Source organism: Corylus avellana, chromosome ca4 (assembly GCF_901000735.1).
Source record: "Corylus avellana chromosome ca4, CavTom2PMs-1.0".
Lineage (NCBI taxonomy): Eukaryota > Viridiplantae > Streptophyta > Magnoliopsida > Fagales > Betulaceae > Corylus > Corylus avellana.
Genome location: NC_081544.1, coordinates 1,107,221 through 1,126,497, shown reverse-complemented (window position 1 = coordinate 1,126,497; position 19,277 = coordinate 1,107,221). Strand labels below are relative to the sequence as shown.

Below are 19,277 nucleotides of genomic sequence, written 5' to 3'. Positions count from 1 at the left end.
TGGTTGTTCTTCTTCTTCAACTGGGTTTATGGCAGTGAAGTCGGCAGTTATTGAGAAATCTTTTTCACTCATGAAGGAGGCGGAGATCCACCAAGAATTTGTTAATTGTCCTGAAGTTGTTCATGGGTTGGGGTTTGAATTCAGCTATGAAGGTGGCTTGTGGATCTATAATTTACTTCAAAAGTTGGATGAAATTGACATCCAAAAATACACTAGAATGATTCTCAGAGGCTTTCGTTGCATCCAATATGAAAAGGGTTACGTTCATTGCGATCTTAACCCAGAGAACATTCTTGTTTTCTCTTCTCTAGACTGTGCAAGCAAAAGTGTCAAGATGATCACCGACTTTGGGCTATCCAAGATTCCTGGAGATTTGAATGAGCTCATGACAAAAAGGTATGACTTCCGAGGAACACTACTTTATATGTCCCCAGAATCTTTCCTAGTCGGTGAAATCATGCATTAAAAAATAGCAAATTAGGCTTCGCCTGTTTCCTAGTACCCATTAATGGATCTTTTAAAGATTTAAAGTAAATTCAACTTAATTTGAGTTATTAGATATCCATATCCCATGGAGTATGACTTTCTTTTCAAGTAGATAATTTTTAAGTTGTTCACCAATAGTTATCAACATGCTTCTTTGAGGTTATAAGGGATGCGAAAAAGGAAGTAATCGGTTTCTGCTTCAAATCAGATTAGGAAATGGTTACAATATTTAAAGCAACGTGGCGGTGTACTAGTTGAAGCTGCCTTGTTAGGTTGCGCATTTGGTTGCCCTCTATTTTGTGTAGGTGGTGGATTTATACCGCGTGTAGGGGGTGTGGGATTAGGGCAGTTATTAGCCCCACTTCCTCCAACTCCTACTAATCCCAAAACCCTCCTAGACAACGTCTTCTCTAGGTGCAAGGTCCTTTGATGGGACCGGAAAGATAAGGATTTCATAAAGAATAGCGATGATTATGGAAAAATTCGCACTTGGCGAGTTCTACTGAAAAGATCATATCTAGAGTTTCAAACATCCGATTGAAGTAATCTTTGCGGCGTTGGAAAGTTAACTCAAATATCTACAAAGTTATGTTTCACGAGAGTTTACTAATTCCGATATTTACTAGGTCAAAAGGATGTCCGTTCGTAGCCTATTTGTAAGCCATCCAAACGGCTATATATTATTTTCAGTTTTTCATTGTTTTACGTACTTTCCTTTTAGTTTTAGGAGGGTTCGCCGAACAGGGGTTTGTCCCGTTCAGACAAGCACCGTAGAAGTTCAATTATGATTCTAATTCGTAGTTTTATTAGATTTGGAATCTTAAAGCTATAAATACATACTTATAGCCTCCAGAAATGCAGATTTGAATTATTATTGAGTTTGTTTAATAAGAATTATTCAGAGTTAATTTTTTTTCTTTGTTTTCTTCAAAACCTAAAAAGTATCTAGTGTTTTCAAGAAGATTTTCTTAAATCATTGATAGAATTTAGATTTAGAAATAAATATTCGCTATTTAATGTAGTTATTTGTTGTAACCTACTAAGTCACACTGTATCAAATTAAGAGGGTGTTAGAAATTCAAATAATTTTTGAATTGTTGCCGCGTACCTCTAATGTATCATGAAACCAACTGATCATCGGACTCCACCAAATCCACTCGTGCCACCAACTTGTAGAATGGGCATTGACCGAGCCTTTTGAGAAATCCCCGTAGTCAAACGGATATCGACCAACCATCGACCTGGACTCCCTGGAAGTCCATTATGGACTCATCCAGCCGGCTTGTTCGAATGCTCACGTGTTCTCTTGTTTTCTTCATGAAATCAAATGCTCTGATCTATACAATTTTTTGAGCTTGGATTTTGAGTACTCCTCACTACAAAAAAAAAAAAAAATCATTTTTTTTCTTTACCAAAGTTTTTTGACGTGTCATGTGTCATGGTGTCTGACATATTAAAAAAATTTTTTGACGTGACGTTTTTAACGTGGGTTAAAAGCTAAAAACATAGGAATCAATAAAATTTTTTACTGACGTGTTACTGTTTGACACGTCAAAATTTATTGACATGTTACTTTTTGGCACATCAATAAATTTTGTTGTCGTGTTATATTTTAACATGTCAATAAAGTATTGATGTGTCAAATTTTAACACGTCAATAACTTATTGACATGTCAAATTTTGCCATATCAGTAATTTATTGACGTCTTAAAATATAACACATCAATATATTTTAAAAAATTATTAAAAAATAATATTTCTTTTAAAAAAAAAAATTCTGAATTTTTTTTTTCAATTAAAAAATTCATTAATTTAAATTTTTTTTTCACCATCATCTTTTTTTCTCTCTCCCTTCGTTTCTCCATGGCCAGGCCATTTCACCGTCTCTCTTTCTCTCGATCTCTACAGCCCCCTGCTTCTCTTTCACTTCCTCTTCCAAACTCTAGATATCTGCATCTCTCTCTTTCACTTCCATTTCTCTCTCTACGACAATTTCCTTCTTAGTAAAAATTTTGTCAAAAAATTGGAACTACATATAGTAAAAGCACCGGAACCCAGCTCACTCTCTGCAGATCAAAAAAAGGGACCCAGAATCAAACCAAAAATTGGAAACCCAATCAAAATCAAAGAGCAAAAAAAATACCTAACCCAGTAAGAGAAAAAAAAAATCAAAATCCCAAACCCAGTAGAAAATAAAGAAAAAAAGAGAAAAGGCTGACCTGCGCAGGTGGGGAGAAAAGAAAGAAAAAAAGAGAGAGGGAGAGAAAGAGATAGAGCAGGTGGGAAGAAAACAAAGAAAAAAAAAAGAGAGAGGGGGAGGAAGAGATAGAGCTACACTGGGCGGGAGAAAATTTGAAAAAGGAGGGAGAGGAAAAAAATTAAAAAGGCAAGAAGAAGGGTGGCAGGGGATGGGACGTCGGGCAGGTTCTGATGGCGCTCCATGGAGTACTTCCCAATGCAGGTTTCTGTGCAACATGATTTCCAAGTAGCACGTCAATAATGGGCTTAAAAATTAAACATATAATTAAAAAATATATTTTTTATATAATTAAATTACTGACTTAAAGAAAACATCACGTCAATCATTTTTGACATAACAGTCTCTCATGTCGATAAATTTTGACCTATGAAATTGGCAAATTAAAAAATTTTGACTTATTAATTGCATGTCAATAAATGATTGACATATCAAAAATTTTTGACGTATTGGTTTGACACGTTAGTAATTTTTGACGTGTTAAAAATAATAAGATCAATAATGTATAAAATTATAAAATATTAAAATAAAAATTAATTTAGCAACGTGATAGTATCTACCGCATCAAATTTTTCTGATGCGTTGATGTTGTCATGTCACTTTTTACTAAGGTGGCAGAAATTATGGTACTGTAGACTTCCTGTTTTTTGTAGTGCCTGTAGTAGTATGTTTGGTTATGGTATTTTGTTCTTTGCAGTTTCCGTCTGCATTGTGATATGGCGTCAGAGGGTGGAAATGTAGCGACTGAGGGTGTGAAAAGCTTTGCTAGGAGGGATAGTCTTCTACAGATTGAGCGTGATGTTCGAGAATGGTGGGAAAAAGAAGATATTTTCAGGGCTGAACCTCGTGAAAGACTTCCTGAACCGGGTGAGAAGTTCTTTGGCAACTTCCCCTATCCTTATATGAATGGGTATTTGCATCTTGGACACGCATTCTCACTTTCAAAGGTAGAATTTGCTGCTGCTTATCATAGACTAAGAGGTGCCAATGTGCTCTTGCCTTTTGCTTTCCACTGCACTGGCATGCCCATCAAGGCCTCAGCTGATAAACTTGTACGTGAAATCCAACAATTTGGGGATCCACCAACTTTTCCCCATGAATTGGATGAGGAAGTAGACATCACACAAGAAGCTGAGGATGCAAACGGAGGTGTACCACCCGATACATTCAAAGGCAAGAAGTCCAAGGCCAAATCAAAATCAAGTGGTCAGGTATTTCAGTGGGAGATTATGCGTAGTTTTGGCCTCCCTGATAGCGAGATATCTCAGTTCCAGAATCCATACAATTGGTTGACTTACTTTCCTCCATTGGCCAGGGAGGACCTTAAAGCTTTTGGCTTGGGTTGTGACTGGAGACGCTCCTTTATCACTACTGACATGAACCCATTTTATGATTCCTTTGTGAGGTGGCAGATGAGGAAGTTAAAATCCATGGGGAAGATTGTGGAAGATGTCAGATACACCATATATTCTCCTCTAGATGGCCAGCCATGTGCAGATCATGACAGGGCAACTGGTGAAGGAGTTCAGCCTCAAGAGTACACTCTGATCAAGATGGAGGTGGTGTCACCTTTTCCCTCTAAACTAGGAGTGCTGGAGGGGAGAAGAGTTTTCTTGGCGGCTGCAACTTTGAGGCCTGAGACTATGTATGGGCAAACAAATGCATGGGTATTGCCTGATGGGAAGTATGGAGCCTTTGAAATTAGTGACACAGAAGTCTTTATTCTCACACAAAGAGCTGCCCTTAACCTTGCATATCAGAACTACTCTAGAATCCCAGAGAAACCCACATGCTTGGTTGAGCTGACTGGTTATGATTTGATTGGCCTCCCATTAAGGTCCCCTCTTTCTTTCAATGAGATCATATATACCCTTCCCATGTTGACCATCCTAACAGACAAAGGTACTGGGATTGTCACTAGTGTACCCAGTGATGCTCCTGATGATTATATGGCCTTGCATGATTTAAAATCAAAAAAATCTCTTAGGGCTAAGTATGGTGTGAAGGATGAATGGGTGTTGCCCTTCGAGATGATTCCCATCATTGACATTCCAGAATTTGGAGACAGGGCTGCAGAAAGAGTTTGCAAGGATCTGAAAATCAAAAGCCAGAATGAAAAGGAGAAGCTTGCAGAAGCCAAGAAGTTGACATACTTGAAAGGATTTACTGAGGGAACAATGGTTGCTGGTGAGTTTGCGGGGAGAAGAGTCCAGGAAGCAAAGCCATTGGTCAGGAGCAAGCTTTTAGAGATGGGCCTGGCAATTATCTATAGTGAGCCTGAGAAACAGGTGGTATCAAGGTCTGGTGATGAATGTGTTGTGGCACTTACCGATCAATGGTACATTACATATGGGGAACCAGAATGGAAGAAGAAGGCTGAGGAGTGCCTATCCTCCATGAATCTATTTTCTGATGAGACACGGCATGGCTTTGAGCACACTTTGGGATGGCTAAATCAGTGGGCTTGTTCAAGATCTTTTGGTCTTGGAACTCACATCCCTTGGGATGAACAATATCTTGTTGAGTCATTGTCTGATTCCACTATATACATGGCTTATTACACCATTGCCCACCTGTTACAGAATGGGGATATATATGGATCTGATACATCTCTCATAAAGCCTGAACAAATGACTGATGAGGTCTGGGATTTTGTTTTCTGTGGTGGCAAATACCCAAAGTCATCTATCTCTTCATCCATTCTTAATAAGATGAAGCAGGAGTTTGAATATTGGTACCCTTTTGATGTTCGAGTGTCTGGTAAGGATCTCATCCAGAATCATCTGACTTTCTCCATCTACAACCACACTGCAATCATGTCCAAGAATCACTGGCCTCGTGGGTTTAGATGTAATGGGCACATCATGCTGAATTCTGGGAAGATGTCCAAGTCTACAGGGAATTTCAGGACCCTTCGCCAGGCAATTGAGGAATTTTCTGCTGATGCCACAAGATTCTCTTTGGCTGATGCTGGTGATGGTGTTGATGATGCAAATTTTGTATTTGAGACTGCAAATGCTGCTATCTTACGACTTACTAAAGAGATTGCATGGATGGAAGAAGTTCTGGCTGCAAAGTCTTCTATGAGAACAGGTCCCCCATCTACTTATGCTGATCGGGTGTTTGCAAATGAGATAAACATTGCTGTCAAAACGACTGAGCAGCATTACCAGAATTACATGTTTCGAGAAGCTCTCAAGACTGGTTTTTTTGATCTCCAATCTGCCAGGGATGAGTACAGGTTCTCATGCGGTGCTGGGGGCATGAACTATGATTTGGTTTGTCGTTTTATGGATGTGCAGACACGGGTTATCACTCCAATCTGTCCACACTATGCGGAGTATGTTTGGAGGAAGCTTTTGAAGATGAATGGGTTTGTTGTGAAGGCTGGATGGCCTGTAGCTGATGCTCCGGATCTACCCCTCAAGAGTGCCAACAAGTATTTGCAAGACTCGATTGTTTTGATGAGAAAGTTGCTTCAGAAACAAATATTAGGTTCAAAGAAAGCTAAGAAGGATGGCTCTCCAGTCACATCACTGACTGAAGACAACAAGCTAACAGGCTTGATTTATGTGAATGAGCAATTTGATGGATGGAAAGCAGATTGCTTAATGATATTGCAAAGCAAATTTGACAGCAAGACTCGTACTTTTGCTCCAGATGAGGAGATACTTGAGGCACTGAAGAATAGCTCTATTGGTCAGGATGAAGATTTCAAGCAAACCCAACAGCTGTATAGGCCTTTCTTGAGGTTCAAGAGGGATGAGGCAGTTGCACTAGGAGTTCAGGCTTTGGATTTGAGGCTACCATTTGGAGAGATTGAGGTCCTCCAGGAGAACTTGGACTTGATTAAGAGACAACTTGGTCTTGATAATGTGGAGATTCTGTCTGCAACTGACCCTGCTGCTCCTGCTAAAGCAGGTCCTCTTGTTTCACTGCTAGATCAGAATCCTCCATCCCCTGGAAATCCAACTGCCATCTTCTTGACTAGGTAAAACAAGTTCCATCCATTTTAGTAGTTTTGCTTGATTGAAATCTATTTTCTTAGAATTTCTGATAAGCTGATATATGTGTATTTCCTTTCTTAACTTATATGTTCATTAACTTGGATCACAATTATCCATTGGTTTTGTGATGAGACGAATTTCTTCTGCCTTTTTTTTTCTTTGTTTTGCTTCTGTTCATTAAGCATCTTCTTCTGCTTTATTTGTATGGTTGGGGATAGAGGAAAAGTAGCTATGTAATGTAAGCTTTATCCCTGACAAGGAAAAGTAGTAGCTATGGTGCTGTGGTGTTTCAAAATTCTATGGTATTCATGTTCTTCTTTATGTTAATCTGGTATTCGTGTTCTTCTTCATGTTAATCTGGTATTCATGTTCTTCTTTATGTTAATTCTGTGATGTTTCAAAATTCTTTTTCTCACTTCTCTGGTGTATTAATAATAGGTCATAGAGGAAACACCGGCAGGAAATTACTTGACCAGGAAGCTGATGATCTTGCTTTAAAAGGCCATTGCAAGATGCTGTGGTATATGCAGTGTCTTCAAAAGATTTTTATAAAGTGATGCTATAAATAAATAAAAGCTTCCACATTCTGTTGGTGAAGAACTTGTCTTACTGTTCTTCTGATATGAAAAGGCTATTTTATTTTCTTTTGCAGGCTGGGGATGAAATGGCTATGTTTGTTACCTTTGCTGTAACACTTTGCTTTCTGAATAACATATTATGCTCCTGTCTTCAGTGTTTTATAATGTTATATTTGTTGTCAACTGTAATCTTGTTCTGGAGATGTATTGAAGCATTGAAGATGCTCTGTAAACACCTAAGTTTCATGTCTACATATTAATTCCAATATATATCTTTTATTTTCTACCACTGTCATGATTTTCCCATTTAGCATAAATAAAATAAAAATAAAAATACCAAGCAACCCCTTTCTTCTCATGATTTTCCCATTTAGCCTAAATTAAAAAAAAAAAAATTAAAAATTAAAAAAAAATTCAAGCAACCCTTGCTTCTCTTTTGCTCCTCACCTTCGTGGGACTTGTATTTTTGGGTCTTGAAGTATAGGTAGTCATGATGCCAACTGATATTCTTGCTTCTAATGGTGAGGTTGTTAAAATATTAATTTATAATTTTTTTTATTAATTTAAGCTTTTGAGACAAATGTAATTTTTAGAGTCAATGTCCCAGTTTATTCCCCATTTTAATAAAAAAAAAAAAAATACTTCGTCTGTTGTTTGGTCCCATATATGAGGGACGTGTAAAAATATTAGTTATTTTGTGTTATCTAGTTTCATGAGTGACGAAAGTGTTAAAATATTAATTTAAGTAATTAAATTTACCCGTGAGAGGAGTGTTAAAATATTACTTTAAATAATTAAATATACCTTCCTATTATCTTTTAGGATAATTGGTAATTCAACAGGAAAAAATAAAAATAAAAAATACTGGAAATGGCAAGCAAGTGGATTTATTTTGAATGCTAGAAATTAGATTTTGACACATATCACTTGAGAAATGTGCACCCATCTGCTCTTATTTTAGCTATAGATTTTAATCCAATGAAATTTGACATAAGAACCCCAAAAAAATAAAAGGAGAGAAGATAGAAGTGGCTCTAAGAGATTCTTTCAGAACTTGATCTTTTTTTTCCCTTTTGCCCTTGAAACATATTCCGCCAAAAAGGTTACTCAAATGTCCCCAAAAAGGAAAAGAAATGGCATAGGTAAGCAATACAAGGGGAGGAATTATTCTGGGCAGAAAGGCCTGTCTGAGCCATCTCTGTGGCTAGGGATAGTGAAGTGCCTTAACCTGCCTACTTGTTTCTTCATATAGCTTTCACAGAGAAATGCCTTGGAGAACCTATCCTCCACCTCCCTATTCACATCATGAACAAACACATCAGTTTCTCCATCCCCCCTATTCCTTGCCATCATCCCTGCTGTATATATAGCAGTCATCCTTCCCGGTGCCTCATCGTAGTAACCGGTCGGCGCATCAACCATAATCAGATCCCATTGTGTTTCATAGACTTCACCAGGCAAGCCTTTCAAGGCAAGTTGGCACATAGAGTATCTAGGATCACCAAGTGCTGTGCACTCAGGTCCCCTGCCAACCTCCATGAGTTGATTGGCCTGGTTCACCTTGCTATCGTACGTGACATGATACGACTCCAGCATCGGAAACCGGCGTCGGATTTGCTGTATCCACGCCTCGTCTTCTTCGAGGAAAATTGTGCGTCCGCCGTAGTTGAGCGCATTCCACATAAGGCTGTCGTGGCCTAGGCCGAAGACTAGGAAGTTGCAGGGTGATTTCTTTTCTAAAACTCTTGCTGACACTGAGATCTCTTTGAGTGTTTGTTGTGGAGTGATGGTTGAGGTTGAGTAATGGATGAGTGCTTGGGCTAGTGTGGGTGGGATCTTGCTGCAAGTTGGACAATTTGTTGTTGCTTTTGCATTGGGTATGAAATTTTGTGAAACAGAAGATTCACTTTGCATGGAAGTTGGAAAACCTGATCTTAGCATAAAGAGGAGGAAGAAAGCAATAAAGACCCCAAGGAGGAGGAACTTGAGGTTGAGGGTTGGGTGGGATTTAGGCCTCATTTTTATTTTTAATATAAATTTCTGGCTGATTAATTTGTAAAGGGGGAGAGAGAAACGGAGAAATTTTTAAGAATTGGGTTTTGCCATGGAGCTTTGGGTGCTGGGAATGAACATAAAGTTATATTTTGGTTTTGAGTTGGAGGAAGATAGGGATTGAGTTGAGGAAAGAGGTGAAAGAAGGGTGATTGTGTGCAGGTCCACAGGATGCTTAGGCATGAAGGGAAAGGAACATTGGGTGTTTGATGAAGACAAGAGAGCCGCCAAGATTTTGGATGAAGCAAAATTCTGGTTGGTGGATCAGCAAGTTAGGTGGGAGTTTCGCTGCCAATTCTTTATCTGCTATTTGTTGGTTAATCAAATTGTGTAGTTTTGTTTTGTTGCTACCATCGTGCATTTGAAGCAGTTTGTAGACCTCTCACGTTACTGATTGTGATGTTTTCGCCAAACTTACATGCAGAAATGAGCTTGGCCATGTTGAGGCAAGCATGGTTTGAACAAGGATGCATGTCTAGGATAAAAAGGCATGCCTGATCAACACATATTGAAATCTCCAGTAATTTGGGCAAATTGCTTGTGAGCGACTTTATATGGGACCCACCTGCTCAGTTAGGCGGCTAGGCAATCTCACAGTTGTTGCCCAAACCAAATTGCGGAAAATCCAAATCCGATCAACACTTATTAAAATTGTTGTCCAACATGTCCAGGGCTTTTTTGGTAACGGTTTCTGTTTTCAAAACAAAAATTTTTTTTTTTCTTAAAAGCATTAATAAACAATTGAAGATACAAAAAAAAAAATAATAATAAATAAATAAATATAGACGTTGACCTCATCAAAAAACACTTACCAAAACAACTGTCAAACATGAGTTCTTTGGCACCTAAACTGGCTGCTAACCCTCCAACACTTTAGTTGCAAGTTATATTTATATATTATTCTTCTTAATAACCATGGCCAAGCGACTTGCAGTCACCTTGCTTTGATAATGAAACATTATCAAGATCTCTGTGTTGAAATATTTTCAAAATAAATATATATATAGATATTATTTTGTGTCTTGGGAATGTTTTAAATGGAAAGTTTTAAAGAGCATTGAATGAAAGTTATCCCACATTGGAAAGAGTGAAGATTTTGTTGGCATTTATAAGTTCCAACAAGTTTAAGCTGTTAAATGATCTATGCTAGGGTACACCCTAATACATGTTACCGTACGGTGCGAAGCACCGGACGTACACGCGCGCGCGTGTAGGGCGCTAGTGGCGCCTTGATGGCGCACTTGGCACTTAGCATCGGAGCGATCAGATCATGACCATTCATTTTTGGACGGTCAAGATCGTTCGATCTAGAGGTTTGATCTAAACCGTAGGATGCTTCTTAAGTAGATCCAATGGTTAGATCTACTGGATTGTTGATCTAACTATTGAGATTAAATAATTATTTAATCTAACGGTCAGATTTAAGTGCCAATTGGATTAACAGTTTACAGCAGTTTATATTTCGAAATTCAAAACAGCAGTTTTATTTTCGAAATTCAAAACAACAGAAAATTCAAAATTGCAGTTTTATTTTGAAATTCGAAATTATCTGATAATGGATAATTATCTATGACAATTCAATTCTCTTTAATACCCTTGTTTTGAATTTTAAAAAATAAGCATTATCCTTTTATTTTTTGTCTCTGATTAGAATAGAAAGTCTAAGGGTATTTTCGGGTTTTAATTTCGTTTGTGCATAACGCAGTTAAAAACACTGAGGTTTCTGGGCTCCATTGTATCCTGGAGAAAAATTTGCTGTAAACCCTGTTGCATACCAATTCTGGTGGGGGCAAATATTTTCTTAAGGAAAGTGACGTTGTAACACACCTTAGGAGCATTTTCGTTTTCTGTACTTACCCCTATTTGTATAACAATCTGGTCCTACCCTAGTCCCACAATTGCTTTAGATTAAACTGAAATTGTAGATTTCCCTCATGATGCAGTAGCTATTTAGGCATGTCAAGTTCTGCTCATTTACTTATATAAAACCCAAAAAAACAACACCCAAACCGGGTGTGAGAGAAGAGAAGAAGAGAGGGAGACCGTGGGTGAGAAGAAGAGGGGGAGGGAAGGAGTGAGGCCTTAGGCGTGGAGATAAGGAGAAAGAAAGAAAGGAAAAGAAAAGTAAGAGGGAGAGTGGGGGAGTTGCGTGTGAAGTGGAGATGAAAGGAAGAAAAAGAAAGAAGAAAGAGACAAAACATTAACCTCACCGTTTAACTATTTAAAGTTGACAGGTGTCAGCATGGTAGGCATTCTCCCACAATGCTTCCGCTATCATATATATAATGAAATTATTAGATTCCTGATTATAGTTTAAAGAAAATGTACTTCCATGATTGTTTTTTTCTCTCAAAACTCCAATTCGACAAAAAAAAAAAAAAACGCTTACTTTGTAATGTGACAGTAACAATCATTATTAACATTTTAAAGGATTATTCTACATATTTCGCATCAATGGTAATTTTCACGGCCATTTAAAGTGGCATTATTACACATTTCACAAGCGCATTTTATGGCATTACTCATTGTACATTAATTGAAACACGCCACAATAGTCGGAGATAAATGAGTGTAATCAATGAGTGTGAAAAGCATTGCTCATTGTATATTCCTCCCCACCAGAAGGCACGGTGATCCAGAAATCCAAAGTGATTATTATTCTGTAAGGATAGGTATGTGGCTTAATACACCACCTACTGAAGACTGTATCATCTAAAAGGACACATGCAAAAGACCCAATCATATACAAGTTGATATTGATGCAAAACTTATAGTTTTTTTTTTTTTCCTGTCAATTTTCTTCAACATGCTAACACATACATGATGATGTATGCAACTGTCTACAAAGCCTGAAAGAAACTAAAACACAAAAGAAAAAGATAATATTGATGCATTTGGAGTAAGAAATTGTAATGATGGAGGCCTTGACAAAACTCATCATATTCCGAGACAATGCCTGGCCTTTGCATAGAATGAGGTAAAGGTGGTTCAGCTGTACAGTGCATTATCTCCCACAATTAAACAATGCCAAAAAGACCTTCTCGCCGTCTGGCAATGGAACAATTAGCCGGCGTGTCAATCCCAAAAGGCTTCACACCAAACATAAACAGTCAATGGCCATGGATTCCATTGCTTCAGGCTTGTCCACCTTTTGTATCGTATAAAGAACTTTGGTAGGCAGAACTTTATAGCATACCTTTGGCAGTGATATTACCAAAGAAGCTCCATGAATGCTGATTTATCTCTTGGTGTTGAGACTTTGTCAAATTCCAAAAAGGAGTAATTCTTCCTAGAGTGAGAATTACAACTCTGCAGGAGCTTATGCATCCAAATTATGGCAGCATAAATTTCCTCTAGAGGGTCACCTTACTTTTCTTCCAAAGCGGAGTAGCGATTCAGTTTGTCCACTCTGACTCTCTGTTTTCTTGGTCTTGTCCAAACGAGCCTTACGGACAGCGTTTTGAATTTTTCTCTCGTGCTCCTTGAGCATCTCCTCAAGGTTTCCTCCTGGAGGCATCAACGGTCCGGAGTAGTGTATCCTGTTCTTTTTGGAAGTGTAAAGTGCCTGATGTCACAAGCAAAGTATGATTAGTATATCACTTCAAAAGCAACTGTTTTCAAGCCATTTTAGCTACAGATTCAAGATTAATAAAAATCTATAATTATAAACACTCTTGCTTGTCAGTAAAACATTTGATAAGAATCAAATAAAGGCCTTTTATCGAGAAAAACAAGCAAGAAACCAGACAGTTCCTATTCTTGTCTTTTTCTTTTCTTGAGTAATATGCTTGTCTAATTTAAATCTCATCTTAAATTCATTTGAGTTCGATTTTTATCTAGTCCAAATTAGACACTCCATGTGCCAACCCTTGAACAATGAAAAAGACAATTATATGGCTCGCAGAGGCATTTTCTATGAATTTTAGTCAAAAATTAAAAACTGAAAGATATGTAGAAGTTAGAAGATAATCTGATTGTACCGTTCCAGACTCCTTTCCAGATGGCTGTTCATCCTTTTTATAAGATTTAGGTCTATCCAGCAAATGTTGGGACCACTGATGCTTGTCAGGGGCTTCACCATTATCCAGATGCTTATATCTTGCATTAAAATGTTCCTCTGGCCAGTGTGAATCCACAGTCGTTTCTTCGCTGCCCCGAATTCCTACCGAGTTGGAAAACCTGGACAATTCAGTTCCAGGTATGTGAGGTCTTGGTGATCTAAACCCTGTGCCATTCTCTGGACGACTGAAAGCTTGGCCATGAACTGTAACAGCCTCATGCTCATTCACATTCATATTGTGTGAAGATCCGAAAGTAGTTGACTGGCCAGAATGGGAGAGAACACTTCGTGCTTTTCTTTTGGGAGGTTCAATAGGGAAACCAGAGCCACTATCATCTTCAGGATTGAACTTCTCGCTGACACTTTTAGGGTTAGGTTGCCCTTTTATTTTCTGAATTAGGCAATAACAGAATTGTTATTAATTGATTCAGATGACTTAACCAACTATTTTTCGGTGAACATATACACACATAGAACCACAGAAATAGTATGTATGAATATGTACACATATACATAAAATTTACAAGGATACCTGTATGGATGCTTGTAACTCAGCATTGGCATCTGGTGCTGGAATGGCTTTAGATTCTCTGGTACCCCTTCTAGATGATTCACGTTCACGCCCTATAACACTACCTCCTTTTCGCCTGGTTATCAAATAGGCAAATGGTGGTATTTCATAAGTTCATGCATGCAAACAAATGAATTTTCAAGACTAGTAATTCAAACCAAAAAGACAAACCTTTTTCGATATTTTTTTAAGTGAGCTTAATGTATAAGAAATCAGAATTCTATAAATATCTAACCTTTTTTATGCTACTTTCCATAGAAGATGCTAATTTACCCAAATTAATATGAGAAGCAAAGTAAGGGTACCCATCATTGCCTTTTGTTCTATAGTCCTATAGAAAGGCTGTAACCAGATCTCAAGAAAGTAACTTTAAATTGAGTATCCATTTCCCTCCTTTTCCTGCTCTTCTCTTTAAAGGCAACGGTGGTTGCTAAATCAGCTAGGTATCGCCTTTAATTTAAAAAGAAAGTTGAAAGGGTTCAAAAACAGAATGAGATAATAGAATATCGAGATATGACTAACCTTCTAGCTTCCTCATCTCGAAGCCTGGCATCAAACTCCTTACTTGGTGGGTACTTGGGCAAAGCTGATGGATCACAGGGAAGAGGCTTTGTCGTGAAGAACTGGAAAATAAAACTCAGACTTATGAAACTGCCAGAATCAGCAGAATGGAATCATAAAGACAGTTATTAATGTCCAGACTTCCAGGATTCATACTAAATGAATAATAAAAAGTAAAATGAGCACCCGGTACTAAGTGACTAATTTTCAGTAAGATCAGTAGTATCCCACAAACTTGGGACAAATGCACTCTTGGATAGGTCCATGATGAATGTTGCAACACTTACCTTTTCATAATTTAACTTTGGCCAGGCATGCTAGCCAGGCATGCTAATCATGGCTGGGAAGTAAACACCTAATATGGAGCATAATTATGGTCGGAAAGCGTACAGAACATTCTCAAAGAAAATGTCAAGGACAATTCTAATTATAAAGGCTGGAAAATTATTAAAATGGATTTCAAATTAATATATGAAAGGGTTCGAATCAAATAATTGTTGAAGAAAGCATAGAGTATAACTTGAAAGAATGCTCACAACTGAAAAAGATTACCCAACGAAGCTATACAGCCCAATTTAGAAAGAAACAAAAAAACTCAAGTTTACCTTATTCTGGAGTGCAGAAGACGCTGTTCCGCGGCCCTCAGGTTCTACTGCAAGAAGGACATCCAAAAGGGCCAATGCCAATGCAGGGAAGTCCTTGAATGTCTCAGCAACCATACGCTTGTAAGGATGTTGAGGCTTGAAGATGGTTGCATGTGGCAATTTTGACTTCTTCCAATACTCCTCAGAAGGTGACCCACAAAGTTTGAAGATTTTATGCAGTTGCTCAACCTATAAATGATAACTGTTGTCATCATGATGCCCAAACAAATAAGAGATATGAACAGTTCAAAATAGGTGAAGCTTGTTACTTATCCATGCTACGTTAGTATACACAAACCATTGAAATTCACCAGCTAATAATTACATGCAATACACAGTCAGTATATTACAAGGGACCAGCAGAATCTTCCCGTTATACATCCTAATAAAATAACCCTTTGGACGGTAGGTTCAGATTCTTCTATTCAAGGTGAAAGACTGAAAGTAAATGAATTTTTTAAGAAACACGATGACTTGTAAGTCATGCAATATGTGTTGGTGCATGTTGTTTGAACATCATTAAATGGCACTTGCTTGTTGATGAACCTGAGCAGTTCAGAGGAAGGATCTCTTACAAATTCATGATATAAACAACTAAATGCCGATCAATCTGGACAATTAACCTTTTTTCATCTTCAAGGAAATGAAATGGACAAAGTAGACACCCAAAAAATGGCTTTTCTACATTGCCTGCTATGTGAACTCCTGACCCACTTAAAGAAACAGGTATAAGGTCAAGTTGAATTTTCAGAGTTCGAAATAGATCTTTCTATCAGTTTGCACACCGTCACAATGTAAACCATCTACTGGCTTGTGCTTTTAAGCTGATGCATATGGTGGTCCAATGCGGTGTGTGATACCATTTCCAAGCACTTTCCTGCTGTGCATCATTTAGAAGCCCTTCTCCTGGCAGTTCTAAACGCCAAATTCAGGTATCCTAATAAGTAAAGCAAACTTCCTCAGGCAGCTTCTCTTGACACGGTAGAGATTCAGCACATCTAATTCACGTGTAAAGAACTTGCATGGTTTTTCACATCCAAGAAAAGATTGGAAAGAGTACCTCTGTTCTTCCTGGCATTATAGGCTTCCCAGCAAATAATTCTGCAAGAATGCAACCAGAACTCCACAAATCCACAGCAATTCCATAGTCTGTAGCACCAAGCAAAAGTTCAGGCGGTCGGTACCATAAAGTTACCACCCGACTTGTCAGAGGCTGCTTCTGATTGGAGTTGAAAAAGGTTGCTAACCCGAAATCACCAATCTTTAGATTACCATCATGGTCAATCAGAAGATTTGACCCCTTGATGTCACGGTGCAAAACACCATGACTGTGACAATGGTCAAGTCCATGTAGTAGTTGTTGCATATAGCATTTGATCTGCAAGCCAATGTGTAAGGTTCATATAAGAGTAAAGAAACCATATAAAATAATAAGTCTCGCTTTTTCTATAATAAACAGAAAAGAAATCATCAAAAGGAATAAATAGTTTTCATCAAATGAGGATGTATTATAGTAACAGACAACCCATGGACTCACAGAGCTATGTACAGCAGGTCGTCATAAAAACAAATGGTATTTTCACAAAAACTGATAATGTCTTGCCCCTTCACTTTATAGTATATATCTTTGCATTCTTATCCCAGCTGACTTCACTTAATGGTTTATTAAATCTGGTTTTAAAAAAGAATGGGTGCACCAGATGCAGGACAAGTTAATGCAAAGAACGATTTTCTGGGAATAGAACTAGCACATAGTAGCAGCAAAAGTGAAACATCAAACATGGTCATATCTAGGACTGCTTGGAGAACTTTTTTTTTGGATACATACTGTCAAATTTTATTAAAAGTGGGAGACACCCCTAAGTGTAGAGGAAGTATACAAAAGGAACACCTAGAATTTGGAGAACTTTCAAGCATCACTTCCATTCCAGATTAGAAAAAGGCATGCTCAATTGCTCATACTTCCATATCTCAAGTAGATCTAGAACAAGCTTATAAATATCAACACTCCCATTTGTCTTTCCTTGTGCAGAGATTGCTTTAAGAGAGGAACTTAACTTATCTCAGAGCCTTCTAAAGCAGAATCTAGATAACCTCAATGCTAAAATCAACTCAACCAGGGTGCATTCTCTTCTCAAGAAAACACAGGTTGTAACATAGATATTCCAAGAGCACTCCATTATGCTGTTCTTCAATTTAAATCCCAAAAAGAAGAATTCCATTCAGGAAATTATGAGATTATAATTACTTGGGGATTCATGGAATGACAATTTAATTTGTAAGTGAAGGAGTTTATCAAGCATTATGAGCAGTGGTTTCTTGAGGATGTTAAAACTTTGTATAGCTTTAGGCGCACACACTGAATACCTAAACACATGAAATTATTATGAGACAGCCCAGTAGACTAAAACCATTATTGATAAGGAACCCAAGTTCATGGTGCATCCAGAGGCAACCCTAGCTATTGAGGAGGCTGAATTTCTGGACAATAAGGGGAGTTTAATTTATATCTTGGGTAGTGAAGAATGCAAGCTAAACCCTGAGATACTTAATAACATGGTCCATTTTATTAAAGATATACCATTATGTTCTTATGGAAGGCCATCTTAAACTTCCAAATTCTGAACAAAGTAAAAGATTTTTTTACAATTAATTATGGGACTAAAAACAATTATGGCATATCAAAAATATCTGGTTATGTTGTTTGAATATTAGAGAAAGCAATCTTGCAGTTGGTATTTAGCTGATCCAATTTGTAGGTTTAGCTTGTGATTCCTCTATCCAATTAGAACTTGACGTTTTCAAAATAATAAAAACTATACTCGATATTATGGAGTTGTTCATATCAATATTGAACATGGCTTATCCAATAAAATACATATATTAATCAAATTGTGTTCAACTCAGTGACAAAGATTACATTGTTATCATCGAGAATCCATTTAATCAGCAGGATAAAAGAAGCTACCTGTGCTTCAGTAAATTTGATCCCAGTTGTTGCTGCAAGTCCAGCAAGATCATGCTCCATATATTCAAATACAAGGTATAAGCTGCCAGATACCCTTGAAGTTATCAGACCTTCAAGCTTCATGACATTTGGGTGATCAAGCCTACGCAGGATGATAATTTCTCTCGCCATAAAACGAACACTTTCTGGATCCATATTAGCAAATCGCACCTTTTTCAATGCAACAATTTTGTTCGTTTCAAGATCCCGAGCTTTATATACACTGCTGTAAGTTCCTTGTCCAATCTGCACTATTGACAGGACAGATTAATAAAAAGAAAAACAATAATAATCAATAAAAAGTGGACATTTGCCAAGCATAAAATTTATTCGTAATAATCAGCCTAGAAAAGGTTATGTGGGTTTCATAAAATCCAGTACAATTTGCATGGGTTGTATTGCCTGCAGCACTGGGATGCAGCTGTGTGGAAAATGGTGTATTTGTGCCTTTTGTGGTGTTTATAAAGAAAAAATAACAAAAGTTTCAAGAACCCCACGACCGACTTTAGAGGAAATTAAATCTTTATTTTTCAACACATTGTATATTTGGAAGCTGTTTATGTTTTTCTTTTAGTGATTAGTTATCACGATTTTCTTGTTTTCTTGCCCTTACTAATTGGCGACTTATCTTGTATAATTCGAGTGTACATGGGCCTTATGCTTTTTTATGATATCTTGTTACTTAAAAACAACAACAACAAAAAATTGCATAGGAGATAACATAAGAATCAACACAATGAATGAGCTATCAAATTTATATGGATGTAGAAATAACAAGCTGACCTTGTCCAACTTCTGAAATGACTCTGCCTTTCGAGGCACCCATCCGTTGATCGCTTCCCCAGCCACTGCACTCAGCCAAGAAGGCCATCCAGCTACAACTTGTGCTCCTCTTTCCCCATTGAGCAAACTACCTATCCTAGATACCCTAGGCTCTACTTGTCCTCCAACATCCATTGAGGACCGCTTTTGAAGCTGTGGTTTTCCCGGTTTCTCATTAAGGACCTTCTTCTCCCCCTCATCCCACGAAATGGTGGTAGAACCTGCACTTTCT

At 37.7% G+C, this 19,277-nt stretch overlaps 4 protein-coding genes across 5 annotated transcripts in view; 2 read left to right on the top strand and 2 right to left on the bottom strand.

The window, feature by feature from the left end:
* The first annotated feature begins 28 nt into the window (after positions 1-28).
* On the top strand, positions 29-466 carry LOC132177181 (mitogen-activated protein kinase kinase kinase 20-like). The gene has a single exon (XM_059589426.1). The coding sequence runs from the start codon at positions 29-31 to the stop codon at positions 464-466; it is 438 nt and encodes a 145-aa protein (XP_059445409.1).
* Positions 467-3,445: 2,979 nt separating this feature from the next.
* Positions 3,446-7,609, top strand: LOC132176931 (leucine--tRNA ligase, cytoplasmic-like). Of its 2 annotated transcripts, XR_009439693.1 has the most exons (3): positions 3,446-6,734; positions 7,189-7,270; positions 7,403-7,609. XR_009439693.1 is itself a non-coding variant. In XM_059589091.1 (2 exons), exons 1-2 carry the CDS (start codon positions 3,460-3,462, stop codon positions 7,193-7,195), a joined length of 3,282 nt encoding a protein of 1,093 aa, XP_059445074.1. In that variant the 5' UTR covers positions 3,446-3,459; the 3' UTR covers positions 7,196-7,609. The 2 variants fall into 2 exon arrangements, 1 of the variants encoding a protein (XP_059445074.1); XM_059589091.1 differs by having other exon boundaries at positions 7,189-7,609.
* A 662-nt stretch (positions 7,610-8,271) lies between these two features.
* On the bottom strand, positions 8,272-9,452 carry LOC132179456 (glucuronoxylan 4-O-methyltransferase 1). The gene has a single exon (XM_059592187.1). It carries the CDS (start codon positions 9,345-9,347, stop codon positions 8,493-8,495), a length of 855 nt encoding a protein of 284 aa, XP_059448170.1. The 5' UTR covers positions 9,348-9,452; the 3' UTR covers positions 8,272-8,492.
* A 2,788-nt stretch (positions 9,453-12,240) lies between these two features.
* The window catches only part of LOC132177097 (probable serine/threonine-protein kinase At1g09600), a gene marked incomplete in the record, with an annotated part of 12,699 nt that continues 5,662 nt past the window's right edge, over positions 12,241-19,277 (bottom strand). The window contains 4 exon segments of the mRNA XM_059589315.1: positions 12,241-12,945; positions 13,361-13,831; positions 13,973-14,087; positions 14,534-14,634. Of these exon segments, the coding sequence (XP_059445298.1) occupies positions 12,742-12,945; positions 13,361-13,831; positions 13,973-14,087; positions 14,534-14,634 (891 nt within the window).